The sequence below is a fragment of the Protopterus annectens genome, chromosome 13.part0 (genome assembly GCF_019279795.1).
Source record: "Protopterus annectens isolate FY-2018-M chromosome 13.part0, PAN1.0, whole genome shotgun sequence".
Taxonomy (NCBI): domain Eukaryota; kingdom Metazoa; phylum Chordata; order Ceratodontiformes; family Protopteridae; genus Protopterus; species Protopterus annectens.
The window spans coordinates 278912767-278928108 of record NC_056747.1 but is presented as its reverse complement, the minus strand read 5'-3'; the positions used below and the strand labels follow the sequence as shown (position 1 = coordinate 278928108).

The following is a 15342-nucleotide window of genomic DNA, read 5'->3' as shown; positions in this document are numbered from 1 at the left end:
ATAGCCTGGAAGAGGTTGGAAAGGAACAATTCTTTAAAGGCCAATGCTTACTAAATCTGGGAGGCTGTACTTGCAGGAAATCTTTAACAGTTTGCATAAATTTAGCTTTTTCCTCCATCTTTTTGAGGACTACTTCTGATTTGTTGCCAAACAGGCGATCTTGGTTTAAGGGAGCATCCAGTAATTTAGCTTTAACATGATCTGGCAAGTTTTGCTCCTTAAGCCAAGCATGCCTTCTAAATACAGACCCGGTGACAGTAGCCCTGCAAGATGCTTCTAAGAGTCAAAACCACATTGCAAAGTATGTTTACCAACTTGTTCTGCAGAATGCATTAAATCCTGTAATTCTTTGTGTTCAGCATAGTTAGGAATCAACATCATTTTCTGTTTAAGTAGTCCCATAATATGCTGCTGGTACTTTAACATATGAAACTGGCAATTTAAAGCCCTAATGGCCAAAGTAGCAGAAGTATATACCTTCTTACCCCATCTGTCCAAGGCTCTAGAATCTCTATCAGAAGGGGTAGGGTTTTTGGCAGCAGTAGCCTTAATGACCTTTGGTCCTTGGGAAATGGTCTCTGGATCTGCAAAAGGATTCTTGAAGAGAAACTTATGAGAGTCAGGTACTCTGTAATCCCAGTCAGGCTTTCTGGGAGTTGGAAGTAAGGTGTCTGGGGAAAGGCTAGATTCCAAGAAAGCATCATCCATAATGTCCAGAAGAGGCGGGATAGCTAAAGGCCTGTGTTAAGGGAGGAGTACAAATTCCCTAAGCCTCTTTTTGGAGTCAGAGTAATCATGGCTTTCCCAGTGGAAATGCTCCCTAAGAGTGTGCAAGGTTTCACCAAAAGAAAAATCTTCTGGAGGGGAAGCAGAGGGAATAGAATCCTCTGCATCAGAATCCTCACAGGTAGATATGGGCAAATCCTGGTAATCAGAAGAAACAGAAATATCAGATTCCTGATCAGAAGAATCAGAAGGAAAATCAGTTCTAGGTCTCTTAGAGGGGGAAGGCTGGCTTCCCCTAATTAAGGTAACAAGGTCTTCAGCTATTCTAAGCATTTGTTTTTTAAGCATATGGGCCTGAGCATATGGTTTGGACGTCGGTTTTCTAGGCATGGGTCAAGTTTTAGGCCTGGAAGAAGAAGATGGCGTCAGTTTAAAATGCAAGTCTGTACGCCTGAATACACCCTCAGAAGCTGGTGCCTGCACAGCGGCTCCGGACCAATCCAAGGTAGAGACACCCACAGGTTTCATAGTCGAAGAAGCATCTCGCGGCATACCAGACTCTGAATGAGTCTCAGTAGAGGCCTGCGAATCTGAAGTAGCAGGTATCAGGGGCTGCAAAAGTGCCTCACTGAGTACCGGCGGACTGGTGACTAGCTTAAAGGAAGTGTCGTCGGCAGTTTTGGACCTATGCGGTGTGTCTCTGTCTTTATCCTTATGTTTTTTCAGAATATCGGCAGTCGGATGGCTTACCAAAGCCATTTCTGGATAGTTATACCGAGTACCAAAATAATTTGCTGCAAACATAGACTGACGACGAATAGTTTGGGGGTTGAACAAGGGACAAAACCGACACAGTGAGGGACGTCATGGTCTAGGCCTAAGCAAGGAATGCAGTACGAATTAAAATCTTTATGAGGTATTTGCTTTCCACAGGTAATACAATTGTTAACTTTTACTGACATCGGTTAAGAACAAGAAAAGAGATCCCCAACGGGGTACTAAGCTTTTTTGAAGACTTTGGTTATGAAACTCCAAAATGAAAAGTTTGGGAGTCGGCCAACCGGCACTTGCGAACTACTTCTGCTTCGGGCATCGCACGGCAAGAAAGACTGATGTAATGGCGTCTGCTGCATGTTTTATTCCCCTGACGACCTGACGTCATGGAAGAAGAGACAGCATCCGACGCAGGAATCCAAGACTCTGGTATTCAGGCCAGCTGAGGGCTACCTGCAGGCAGACAACCCAAATGTGATGACTGCAACAGTGAAACACGAAGAACATCTTACTAATTCAAGTGGCATTTCAAAACACCTGGATCCAGTTTCTAATTGAGCTCGTGTCCCCTGTTTCTGTATTCCATAATTACTGCATTCCTTTTCTCACAGAAAAAAGAAGTACCGTTATGTCATAAACCTATACCGTATTCTCCTGCTGCCCTGTCCAGCACACTAATAATGAATAAAAAGATATTTGCAATGCCTTGGAACACCTTCATTCAAACAGTTATCAGCAGTCCAACAAACTGCAAGGAGACCTTGCAGTGGTTAAGTCAGAATGCCTCATAAAACAATTACATGTTTTCCTTGATAACTAGGATAACCAGCAATGAACCATGTTTTAATTAAAAGAAAAGCATAGCTAAAATTGTGTTTCATTCTCTAAAGGTAATTAAATACCAATGAGTTTTCAATGTGATAAATCTTTGCAAGGGTGCTTACAGAAAAAAATAAGTTCTGTTTCCTCACACTCCCTTTTGCAGAGTAACACAGCACCACAAAATGTGCAGCATGTAAGTATTAAGACTTTTATAAGGTGTACAATACAAACTTTAAATGTGTGGTAACAGTAAGATGAGGTAGCCATGAGGCCAGTCTCTAAATCTAAGATCATGCATTGAAACTGTGTATTACATATTCAGGAGGGAACTGCTTTATATATAAGAAACTGTCCCTGCATGACACCATTCAAAAAGTGCAGCACAAGTTATGACAACTGCAAATATTGACTGATATGAAAACCGTAGCTGTATATAAAAAGTCCCCATCTGTGCAGCACTGTTGCCTTGCAAAACAGTAAGAATGACTCTTAAAATAAGAAAGTCAGTTTTCTTAAACAGTACATTTTGTAGTATTTGCAACATTTCATTGACATTTCTTTTATCACATTTGGCTGTGTTCCTTATAAGTTTGTTTGCAAACTGCAAAAAGGAAATGGCCATGCCTAAAGTCATACACCATTTTAATAATAAGATGCCATGTTATACGTGAGAGCAACTTTCTGCTTGGATAGTGTTGTAATAATATGGCTGCCAAATTCAACGTTATATGGTCACAATTATGGCATGCTTTGTAAAGTGGGTCTGGTCAGCAGTAAGTTTTCATACTGATTCAGTAGAACCATTTCATACGACAAGTTCAATAAATAGCATATGATGCTTACGTTTTTAGTCCTTTGAGAAGAACACTATCCAGACATTACTATTTAAATAACCTGTATGAATGTACCAGAACATTAAGAATGTGTAGAGTGCTATGGGGAGCCACAGATATCACAGTACTCGATGAGTACAACTAGTTAAAGTGACAGGTAAGAAATAGAATGACAAACATGCAAAATATTTTGAGTCAAATTTTATTGGGGGGGGGGGGGGCTGGAAATACTCTTAGTTATGTACACTGATACTTTCAAGAACTTTTTTTCCTGGTCTCATGAAGGGAAAGTTGCATTTTGTGGGCACTTCCTGAAAACCTAGTATTATCTGAGAAAAACATACGTGTTTTTGAGGTACTAAGCAGTGAGATGTCACTAACAGCCTGTGGTGGGAGATAGTGGTTAAGACATAAAATATTTATGTATAGGGACTGTGGGAACTGTTTGTAATTTGAAAAGTACTGCTTTCTAAGCAACAGCTCCTAGGGCTGATATAGCAGTAGTACAGCTACAGACATCTTTACTGAATGAAGATGGCTGTCTTCCTTGCCAGTAGATTAATAAATAGTGTTGAATTCATTAGCATGTATTGCTAACACCCCCACAAGTGGAAAAATATTGGTTCTCTTACAGATTTCCTGCAGCTGCTCAAAAATTAACTTTGGTTAAAAAGGTAGCTTCACCAAATCATGTTCAACAAATTGTTTTCGTGATGAGATGACCCCTCCCTCCAACCACCATTCAGGAGATACCTTCTAAGCAAACAGAACTAGCAATTGAGTTTTCAGGTCATTTAGCTAGGCTATTTTTCATTGGGAGGGATGCTTTTGATTACCTACAAGATTTTGCAAGCAAGGAGCCTTAACTCCTCACAACTTGCAGAAGGCAAAGATCTTTGTTTCACATAATAAAAGATCAGTGGTTACAGACCCATAGATCCTATCAAATGTGCAAACACTCAAATACTGCTGGTCATACAGTGCAGGCTAGGGGAATCTCTTAATATTTAACCAGACGAGACCGACTAAAGAGCCTCAAGCCAGAGCCAGCCTGCTGAAATTAAACTCATCCAGTAAGGTGAGATCTTATGACATTTACTCACATTTATTAAATGTTGAAGGCAATCTACTAAACCAGTTAATACCTCAAGATGTGCTTGAAAAATACTTTAAAGGTATCAATATACTTTGGCATCGTATGGTATATAATTACTTAATGACTTTACAGGCTACGACTGTCATGAAGTTAGAACACTCACATTCCATATGCTAAAGAGTAAAACAAGGGTTCATCCCTGCAGCCATTTTAAACAGCTATCTTCTTCTGAGAACAGATGGCAGATTTGACATAACTATCCTATATTAATTGTGCCCTTATGGTACCCTGCCCACTGATATACTTTTTTCTGCTGAAAGGACATATGATGACAAGAACTGATTCCTGTGGTGATCTTGCTAAACATGGTTTGTTATGTGGTGTTCAGCCTTTTCTTCCTTTGTCTAAATTCACATTAAGCAGCATCATATACTCAGAAAAAAAAGTTTGTCATGTCAAAGTCCCATATGTGCAGATTAATGGGTTTTAACCAGAGGAAAAGGACATCCCTTGACATGCCGGCATTTTAAGACCTTTTTAGAGTGCCAGGTCTTTTTAATACTTTCTTACTTCAGTCTAACCAATCCAGATACTTAATCTGTCTGTGGATAGATACTCTGTGTAAACAATGAACACACATGCTTGCTGGGTTTTTGGATTTGTTTCCTAACAGTGATTGTCATTCTCCTCAGTCGTCCTTATACATGGCTCCATTGTCACTGCCACACCCATTCCACTTCGTGCCGACAGCATTTCTGTCACGCTCCTCCATTCATTGGTTTCTGGGTTATAGCATTCGACAGTGGACAAAAATCCATCTTGGTTGAAACCACCTGTTTAAAAAAAAAAGTCTTAAATTACTGTTTTTCTCAAGTTAAACTGGGAAAAAAGTTTCACTTTATAATGCATTCTGATATTGCTATATTTCACATTTTCATCAGTGCTTGTATCTCCAGTACTTTTACTTAACAGTTTTCGCTTTCTTTGGAAATGCTTACATTTGCTATTTAAAATAGAGAAAGGAGAAGGCTAAAGCAATACTTCTAAGCACCAGGTATAATTTCACCAATATTGGGGCTGGTGGGATAATAACATAAGACAGACCGTGCTTCTAGGAAACTAATGAGTACTTGGGATAGGATACTGCACTTCCAAATGGTAGAGACAATAGAACATCAAGATGACTTAGAATATGAGTTATGTTACAAAGACATGTGTCTGGAGTGTTTCTTCCCAGGCCTCCTCTGAAAGTTGGCTTCATTCCAAGTCAGACTTTCCTGGTAAACATGTGTTAAAAATAAATATATGAGATTTTGATAAATGAAGTTATACGTTCACAGAACAATGTTTAAGATATTTAATTACAGTGGTTAACACAATGAAAAATGTCATCTTAAACTATTTAAAAGGGTTTTACAGTTATACCAACATGACTGTTGGGTATTAGTGACACAGTGATAGATTTAAAAGTATTTTAGCAGAAATTAATTTCAGTGTGTTGTTTAAAGACCATAAGATACAGAAAGAATTGAGTATTTGTAGGGAGAAAAAAAAACCTTAATCCCCCAGTGCATTTCATTCTCCAAAGTTTTGAGTCCTTGGTTGAAAAGGACATGGTCTTACAAAAAATCAAGACACTGCAGATATTATAATTTAGATCATGAGGAAAGAAAGTCCTTAAAAAATGAGTAGATAGCAAGATCATCAGAATGATGAAACCAGATAAAGTGGAGGACTGGTAGTAATATATGCAGTTGACTATTCTGGAAAAATGATGGAAATTCTTTACAGGATTGATAAATATACTCCAGTATCCAAAAGTGAAATTGATATAGCACAGCAAAATACTGACTATACTTTGAAAGACCATTTAGACTACGGTGGTGGTGCTGCGGTAGCGTTGTCGCCTCACAGTAAGACGTCCTATTCGATTCTCAGCTAGAGCGTCTTCTGTGTGGAGACATGTGTGAATGGGCGTACCTTCGTTGAAGGTTGTGCGTCAGGGTTGGCAACTCGGCACGTAAAAATCTACTGCCAATCATTAGCAGACTGGAGTTCCTCTATGGTGACCCCTAACCGGGAAAAGCCAAAAGACACAACAACTTTGAAAGACCATTTAACACAAGGCCATACCGATACAAAATATATGATTTTTTTTAAATGTGGAAAAGGCCATTACTCTGGTCCTTTCTGGTATTCCAGAAGTCCATAAAATGTGAACAATCCCTTCCCTGTGCACAACTGTGGCAGCTAATGATTCAAGGACATGTCTTTAGCTCTGTTTGTTGCTGAAATCTTTTGTTAACATTCAACATCATATATTAAAAGATTAATGGGACTTTTTGAAGGGGATTACAGTGTAATTTTACAGAGAGAAAGTACAGTTGTGTACACTTACCATAAATGTAGATGTTCGAGTGTATTCACTGTTGCAGTCATTACATTTGGGTTATCCTGCTGGCAGGTTGCCCTCAGTCGGCCTGAATTCCAAAGTCTTGGGTCCTGCGTCAGTTGTTGTTGCCTCTTCCCTGACGTCAGGTCTTCAGGGGTATGAAAGATGCAGCCGATGCCATTTTATTCAGTTTTTCTTGCCCCAGATGTCAGGTGCCCCCAAAAGGGCAGGCTAAAATATGTAAATAAAACATAGATGCACCAAAATAAGCTTTATCTTCATCTATAAGCAAATACATCACCTAGGTTGTATAGATTAGAGAAGTAAAGATAAGTGCCAGAAAAAATAAGGGGGATGGCGAGTGGGTAACCTGGACTGCAACAGTGAATACACTCGAACATCCACATTTTACATTTATGGTAAGTGTACACAACTGTACTATGTTCTTCGTGTTTCACTGTAGCAGTCATTACATTTGGGTTGAGTCCCAAAGCTATGGTTGGGTGGCTGGAGCTAAACAGCATTAGGAGCGGCTATGAGGCCCTGCAGAACTGCAGTGGCAAAGCCTGCCCTGGATTTAGAGTAAAGAGGCAGATTATAATGTTTTGTAAAGGTATGCACTGAACTCCAAGTAGCAGCCTCTAAAATGTCTTTGGTTGGTACTCCCCTGAGAAAGGCTGCAGCTCTGGTTGAATGTGGCCTAATGCCCTTAGGCACTGGTTTGCCATGCTGTGAGTAGCAGAAACGAATGCAGTGACCTATCCACTTTGAAATAGTCTTCTTGGAGATAGCCTTTCCTTGTGATGCTGTGGCATATGCCACTAGTAATTGTTCTGTCTTTCTGAAAACTTTAGTTTTGTCCAAGGAGAATCTAAGTTGTCTGTGTACGTCCAAAGAATGCAGAATTTTCTCCCCCTTGTTCTGTGGATTTGGATAAAAAGTTGGCAAATGAATTGTTTGGTTAAGGGCTACACTGGATACCACCTAAGGCATAAAAATAGGGTTTGTTCTCAGAGAGACCCTGTCTGGATAAAAAATGATAAAGGGTTCCACAGCCATGAGAGCCTGTAGCTCAAACTTGTCTTGCAGAAGTTATTGCTAGGAGCAGAGCTGTTTTCCAAGATGAGAACTTTATATCTGCAGTAGCAGCTGGCTCAAAAGGAGGTAAGGTGAGTTTTTCCAAGACATAATTGAGGTCCCATGCAGGTATTGGCATTCTCCTTGGAGGCCTTAAGTTGTTGGCTCCTCTGAGGTACTGCCTTAATAAAGGATGAGAAAAGAGTGGTGGCTCTGTACTGTAATGAGCAGAAATGGCAGAGGCATGGATTTTAATTGATGAAAAAGATAGGCCTTTGTCCAGCATCTCAGTTAAGTATTGCAAAATCTGAGGAATATTTGGGACAGCTGTATCAGTTCCTTGAGCTTGGTTCCAAGCGCAAAATCTCTTCCATTTCCCAGCATAGGATTTTCTAGTACTAGGCCTTCTGGCTTCTAAAATGACATCCATCACAGTTTTACTGAGAGGTATGATTTGTATGGCTACATTATCCGCCATGCTGTCAGGTTTAGGGTCCTGAGTTGGCTGTGCAGAATCTGATTGTTTTGCTGGGACAGTAGATGAGGTATTTGAGGTAAGGTCAAGGATGGGCACTGGGACAAGTTCCTTAAGATCGGATACCAGTACTGGTGTGGCCAGTCTGGGGCAATCAGAATCATTTTTTGTTTCTCTTGCCGGACCTTTAGGAGTACCTTGGGGAGGAAAGGCAGTGGAGGAAAGGCATACACTGATAGGTTTGTCCAGTTGAAAGATAAGGCGTCCACTCTCCAAGCTTGTCTGTGACAAGTCCTTGTGCAGAATCTTTTTAGTCAATTGTTTTGAGGGGAGGCAAACAGATCTATGTCCGGGCATCCCCATTTCTTTGTTATCATGCTGAAGACTTGTGGATCCAAGTGCCACTCGTGGGGATCCATGAGGTTTCTGCTTAGTTCGTCTGCCAGAGTGTTTTCCTTTCCTAGCAGGAATTGTGCCTGCAGAAGAACTTGGTAAGTCAATGCTCTGTCCCATAAAGCCATGGCTTGTCTGCACAGGGGATAAGAATGAGTGCCCCCCTGCTTGTTTATGTACCACATGACCATGGTGTTGTCTGTCTTTATCAGGAGTTGTCCCGGATGAAGTAGGTCCTTGAAGGCTGTCAGGGCATTTTGAACAGCTAGCATCTCCTTTTGATTGATATGTAGATGCTTTTGGTTTGTGGACCAGGTGCCCTGAATGCCTCTTCCTGTCATGTGTGCCCCCCAGGCATAATCTGAAGCATCTGTTGTTAGGCTCTGCCTGGCTGGGGGTAGTGAGAATGGCTGTCCCTTGTTTTGGTGACAAGCCTTTGTCCACCATCGAAACTCCTGTTGCAGGCAGGGAATTAGAGTAATCATTGTTTCCAGACTGTGGCAATGCTGTGTCCAGACACTTTTTAGGTACCACTGAATTTTCCTCATATGCAGTCTTGCATATGGAATTAGTAAGATGCAGGATGCCATGAAGCCCAAAGCCTGCAGAATTTTTCCTGCAGATAATTGGGCCTTTGTTGCCATTTCCTTGAAATAGGTAGTCAGTTGCCTTTGTTTGTCTGGAGTGAGATAAGCCATCTGGGCAGTTGTATTTAAGCTTGCACCCAGGAATATTATCTCTTGTGAGAGTACTAGTTTTGATTTCTTTTTGTTGACTGCGTACCCTAGGCATGTTAAAAATCTTATCACAAACGTCAGATGCTGTAGTAGAATGTCCTTGTTCTCTGCTTGTATGAGGCAGTCGTCCAAGTAAGGATATATTTGTATTCCTCTTTGTCTTCAGTAAGCAATTACTGGTGCCAGGCACTTTGTGAAGACCCTGGGTGCATTAGATAAGCCAAAGGGCAGTGCAGAGAATTGGTAATGCTTTGAGCCAGCCTTGAATCTGAGGTATCTTCTGCATGACTGTCTGATTGGGACATGCAGGTATGCCTCTTTTAGGTCTAAAGTCACGAGCCAAGCTTTGCTGCCCAGCATGGGCAGAAGCTGTTGTAAGGTCAACATCTTGAATTTTGGTATATCCAGGAAAGTGTTTAGAATAGATAGGTCCAGTATTGGTCTCCATGCTTTGTCCTTTCTGGGTACCAAGAACAGAATCCTTGTCCCTGCTCTTGCTGTGGCACTTGTTGAATGGCCCTCATGTCCATGAGAGCTGTAACTTGTTTTTGAGCCTCTGCCCATTGATTTTTTGGCAGGTCTGGCCAACCGTTTGCCCTTGGCAGGGTATGGAAATGAAACTTGTAGCCTTGTGACACTATGTCTAGAACCCATTTGTCCTGGGTTATAATGTGCCAATTTTGTGAAAAAAGTGCTAGTTTTCCCCCTAAGGGTGTTGCCAGAAGATAAGTGCTTGGTGCAGGAAGGGGGAAGTCATTGGGACTGTTTCCTGTATGATTGTAATTTGTCTTCTCCACCTCTGGAGGTAGAAGCACTCCACTGCTTAGATCTGTAGGATCCTTGCAGCTGTGATCTGCCTCTAGGGCATCTGAATCTGCCCCTCTGAGGTCTGTCTGAGACTGGAAAGGACCAATTCTTTGTAGGCCAGTGTCTGCTAAATCTGGGTGGCTGTACCTGTAAGAAATCCTTGACCATTTGCGTGGATTTAGCTTTGTCCTCCATTTTCTTTAACACCTCTTCTGCCTTAAAACCAAACTAGGTATCATGTTGTAAAGGAGCATCTAATAATTTTGCTTTAACATGGTCAGGCAGATTTTGTTCCTTTAACCAAGCATGCCTCCTAATGACAGATCCCGTAACAGCGGCCCTGCAGGAGGCCTCCAGAGAATCAAACCCACATTGCAAAGTATGCTTTCCAACTTGTTCAGCTGTATGCAATAAATCCTGCATTTCTTTGTTTTCTGCACATTCAGAATTTGCCATCATTTTCTGTTTAAGTGGTGTCATGATATATTGCTGATATCGGAGCATATGAAACTGGCAATTTAAGGCCCTTATAGCCAAAGCAGCAGATGTGTAAATCTTTTTTCCCCATCTATCCAGTGCCCTAGAATCCCTGTCAGACGGTGTAGGGTTTTTTGCAGTAGAAGCCTTGACCCCTTTTGGACCCTGAGAAATAGTTTCTGGGTCTGCAGTAAGGTTTTTGAAAAGGAATTTATGAGAGTCAGGGACCCTGTAGTATCTGTCCGGCTTAGCAGGAGCTGGAGGTAAAGAGAGTCGGTCAGACTAGACTCCGAGAACACATCATCTACAATATCCAACACAGGTGGAATAGCTAGAGGCCTGTGTTGAGGAAGTAAAAGGAAATCTCTGAGCCTTTTCTTAGATTTCTGAAAAATCTTGGCTCTCCCAGTGGAAGTGCTCCCTCATGGCCTGTCCTTGTGGCTGGTGAACTTGTTTCTTTGCCTTTAAAGGTGTTTTAGTATTTGTGTTTGAAGTCGGTTTAATATATAATTGTTTAGGTTTGAATACACCCTCAGAAGCCGATGCCTGCTCAGCGGCTCCGGACCCATCTGCGGGAATAGTCTCCGAGGCTCCAATACCTTGAGTTTCCAGCGGCCTGGCTGACTCCACATGGGAGTCGGTAGCGGCATGCGACTCCAAAGTAGCAGTCATCAGGGGCTGTGAAAGCGCCTCACTGAGAACCAACAAATCAGCGACTTGCTTAGGAGAAGCTTTGTCGTCGGTTTTGGACCTCGGTTGCCTGTCTTTTTCTTTGTGTTTTTTGTGAACTCCGGTAGTCGTATGGCTATCCGACGACATTGTATAATTAAATCTTCGCCCAAAATAGCTTAATGCAAAATTGTACCGACACTTAATAGTGCGTTGGTTAAATCTAGTACAAAACCGACAACTAGCAACATCGTGGTCAGGGCCTAGGCAAGGAATACAGTAAGAATGAAAGTCCTTACGAGGTATTTTCTTCCCACAAGAAATACAATTACTTTTTCTGACATCGGTCTGGAGCAAGAAAAAAGTTTCCCCAACAAGGTACTTAGCTTTTAATGAAGACTTCGGATCTGAAACTCGAACACGAAAATCTCAGGAGTCGGCCAACCGGCACTTGCGAACTGCTTCTGCTTCGGGCACCGTGTGGCAAGAAAGACTGAATAAAATGGCGTCGGCTGCATCTTTCATACCCCTGAAGACCTGACATCAGGGAAGAGGCAACAGCAACCAACGCAGGACCCAAGACTTTGGAATTCAGGCCGACTGAGGGCAACCTGCCAGCAGGATAACCCAAATGTAATGACTGCAACAGTGAAACACGAAGAACATCTTAATTTTGTAGCCACTGATATTATAGATTTGTTCTCAGTTATCGCAAAAAAACAAGGGTTAAAATGGTTTGAGGAAGCATTGATAAATTGTAAGTTTCTGGATCATGCAACATGAGATTAATTTTAGATTTTATTTTGAAGGGAAGTTCTTTAAGCAGACAAATGGAGTGGCAAAAGGGGTGGCTTGTGGCCCCATATATGACAATCTAGTACTCTGGATCTGAGAGAAACTATTTGTGTTGAACTCCCCTTATAGGAAATGTTGGAATTTATACACACACTTCCTTGATAACATTTGTACTTGTGGACTGACACTCAGGAGAAACTGACTGAATTTCTGGCATCTATTCAAGGTGCAACCATATTTTTATAATTTACATACACGATAGACAATTAAGGAATACTTTTTTAAATTCATAAATATATTGTACAAGCACATCCCACATATCAAAAGAAAAATATTGTAAAAGTCCAGTTTTTGGGGCAGCCTGTATGACCTTGGATAATGACTTCAGATCTGAATGTGATAGAGGGTTTGTTTTTTATGAAGCAGTTAGCCATTGGAACTAGTGCAACAAACTGTGGATGAAATCATGACAGAATGGAGTACTAGGTATCTGCCCTTGTTAGGAACTGATTTAGATAAAGGTAGAATGGTAGCACTATAGAAGAAAATGCTACAAAAAGTTTGACAGGGCTTTCATTTTGAGATACAATCAAGACTTAAGATGCATAGGAGAGATTGTCTTGAAATATTGGGGGATGTTTTTTAAGTTGCCATTCACATCTGGAATTTTTTCTCAGCCACCTATTTTTATTTACAAAAGGTGTCAAAACATAAAGGAAATTTGAGAGAGGAAAAGTAAGGAGGTGAAAATGCCTGATTGTGCCCACTATGGGACTTACAAGTCAGGAGCTTGTAAGCAATGCATATATACATTGCAAATGGTGAAAAAAATTAACACACCACAACAAAATTTTATTTAGTAGTAAATGTCATAATTGTCTCAGTAGAGGATTAATATACATAGCATGTTGTAAACAATGTCCTTCGATTTACGTGGGAAAAATGGAGAGGGCATTGAGAAAACATATTTAGCACATGTCTATGACATATGTAGGGGAAGTGAAATGAATGGTGTGTAGAAACATACCAAGGCGTGCAAATAGCTCTTTTAAGTTTTTTTTGTGCAAGAGGAATTGGTTACTGATCCCAGGGTTGGGGCCTGGGAGACAGAAATTATACATTGGGAGCTAACCCTGGATGCAGGCAATCTCCCGGCCTGAATGATAACATTTCAACTGCAGCTGTTCTAAAAATGAGGACAGCAAGACTTTAGAGCTACAACTCGGTGTACCACAGATACAAATGGCTTGAAACTTCTTTTTTATTGGTGTTTGAACAGAGTACTGAAAGCACATCTTAAATATTTCAATGACCATGAACTGTTCTTTTAGCATACTGTTATATGCGATGTTTGCATATTGTGTGTGTGTGATTTTGTAGTTTTAGGAAATCATTGAGCATACTATTGTGCAATGAATTTTCTATAATTTTTTATTTTTGTATTTACTGTTTAACTTGGAGTACATTTTAGAACGTGTAAAATCCATATTTATTTTAAATAGCAGCTACACAGCATAAATTGAAATGTAATTAGCAGTGATTGTGCGGACATGGTATGGGTATATAAGGGCAGTGCTTCTACGTTGATTTATTACTTCTGATGAAATCCTCGAGTCGACACAGATAAAAGCACTAAATAAATAAATACAGATTACTGTGTTATCCGGCAGTGTGGATATCTTCCAATTTCCTTGGTTGGTGTTGGTGTTCTGGTTCTTCCCAGTATGCAGAAGTGTGGATATATGTAATAGGGTCCATGTAATGCATACCATACCTTCCCAGCTTTGGAAGTTTTACTGATAACCTGCTAGTGGTTATTTTTATTCACTATATTCATTCTGCTCCATATTATCTTAATCATCAAACAAAGTAGCCACAAGGAGCCAGATGACTACTGTAAAATGGTTTCTCATCTTATACGGCTAGAGATGAAAAGTGTGTGGGTGGGGGAGTGGACATTCACAGTGCAAGAAACTGAAACGTGGATTCACAGGGAAAGGAAAGTGATATAAACATGCATTCACTCACTCAGTTCCTACTCCCAGCTACACCCAAAGTGAATAGAAAAATATTAAACAAGTTTTATGCAGGTGGGAAGGATATTAAACTCGGTGTAAAAGGCCATCAAACTCATTTCTCCTCCTGTGAATTATGAATGACACTAGTAAAGTTGTCATCATATGTTTCTTTTAACAGTTCTAAAGAATTACTAACATCATCTTTTACAACCTATCCAAGGGTGATATTCAGAGGCTTAAGAGTTCACTTGTCTCTTCTCTATGTTACCCAGGGTTGTTTGAATCTACATTCCTAGATGATATTAGTTTGGATTACCTCTGATCTAATTACAGGTTACTGACTGATGGGCTTGGCCTTGGGCTGAATATGCTACACAAACAGCAGACCTACCACAGCTTGTTGGAAATGAAGCTGAGTGTGTCTCACAACAAATTCATATCCTGGAGATCCAGGTTAATCTGTGCCTTCGGGAAATTAATGTCATCCCTTGCTCCACACTGCAGAATAACCCAAAATAAGATGGCACTTTGGGTTACTGCAACATGTGTACTGCATGTCTGGTTACACTGGGTAAGTAATATCTCACAAATTGCTGTAAAACTGACTCTTCACTGTCATAATCCATGTTATGTATTCACACTGTTAAAAGAGTAGGAACATTTCTACAGCCATTGTTTTGCTGTAATTTCTAGAAAACAAATAATAGATCACATGGTGGAAGCAGAATCTATACCCATCTTTAGGACAGTGGCATTTGGTCATGGATACAAGATTTAGTATCTCAAAAAGTCCATGTGAAAGTTTTACAGTATCATTCCTATAGATGCATATCGATATTTGCAGAAGGAGCATGGAACCTCTAGGAATCTGTGACAGTTTTACAGCAAACAGGGACCAAAGTATATTTATTTTACTTACAGACTGACCCCAAGAGTTGGCCACAATGCCTTAATGTAGCAAACAAAATGTGGCACTATTATAATCCAATGACTTTTGGCCATGATCATCCTTGCGTCTTATCATATCACTTTCCAGTTGATATATTTACTAAGTTCTAGTGCTATTTTTTATGATTATCTGTTTGCTTTACCAAGTCATCCTCCTATCAAAAGCTACTAATGTTTCTGCAATGCACTCTACATTCCTAACATGCTATACCTCAGCATCTGCTTACTGTAGCCAGAGGTTCTGGAAGATGCTAAAAGCTGGGTGGGCAGGGGGGCAGAAGTCTAGAGGGGCATTTAGTGTCA

General features: G+C 40.6%; 1 protein-coding gene across 2 annotated transcripts in view; it reads right to left on the bottom strand.

Annotated features, from left to right (window-relative positions):
- Window positions 1–2313: 2313 nt before the first annotated feature.
- The window catches only part of LOC122787239 (kelch-like ECH-associated protein 1A), a 231614-nt gene continuing 218585 nt past the window's right edge, over window positions 2314–15342 (bottom strand). For both annotated transcript variants that reach the window (XM_044053840.1, XM_044053841.1), the window contains one exon: window positions 2314–5084. In XM_044053840.1, coding sequence (XP_043909775.1) covers window positions 4918–5084 — 167 coding nt within the window. In that variant the 3' untranslated portion in view covers window positions 2314–4917. The remainder of the gene's footprint in view (window positions 5085–15342) is intronic.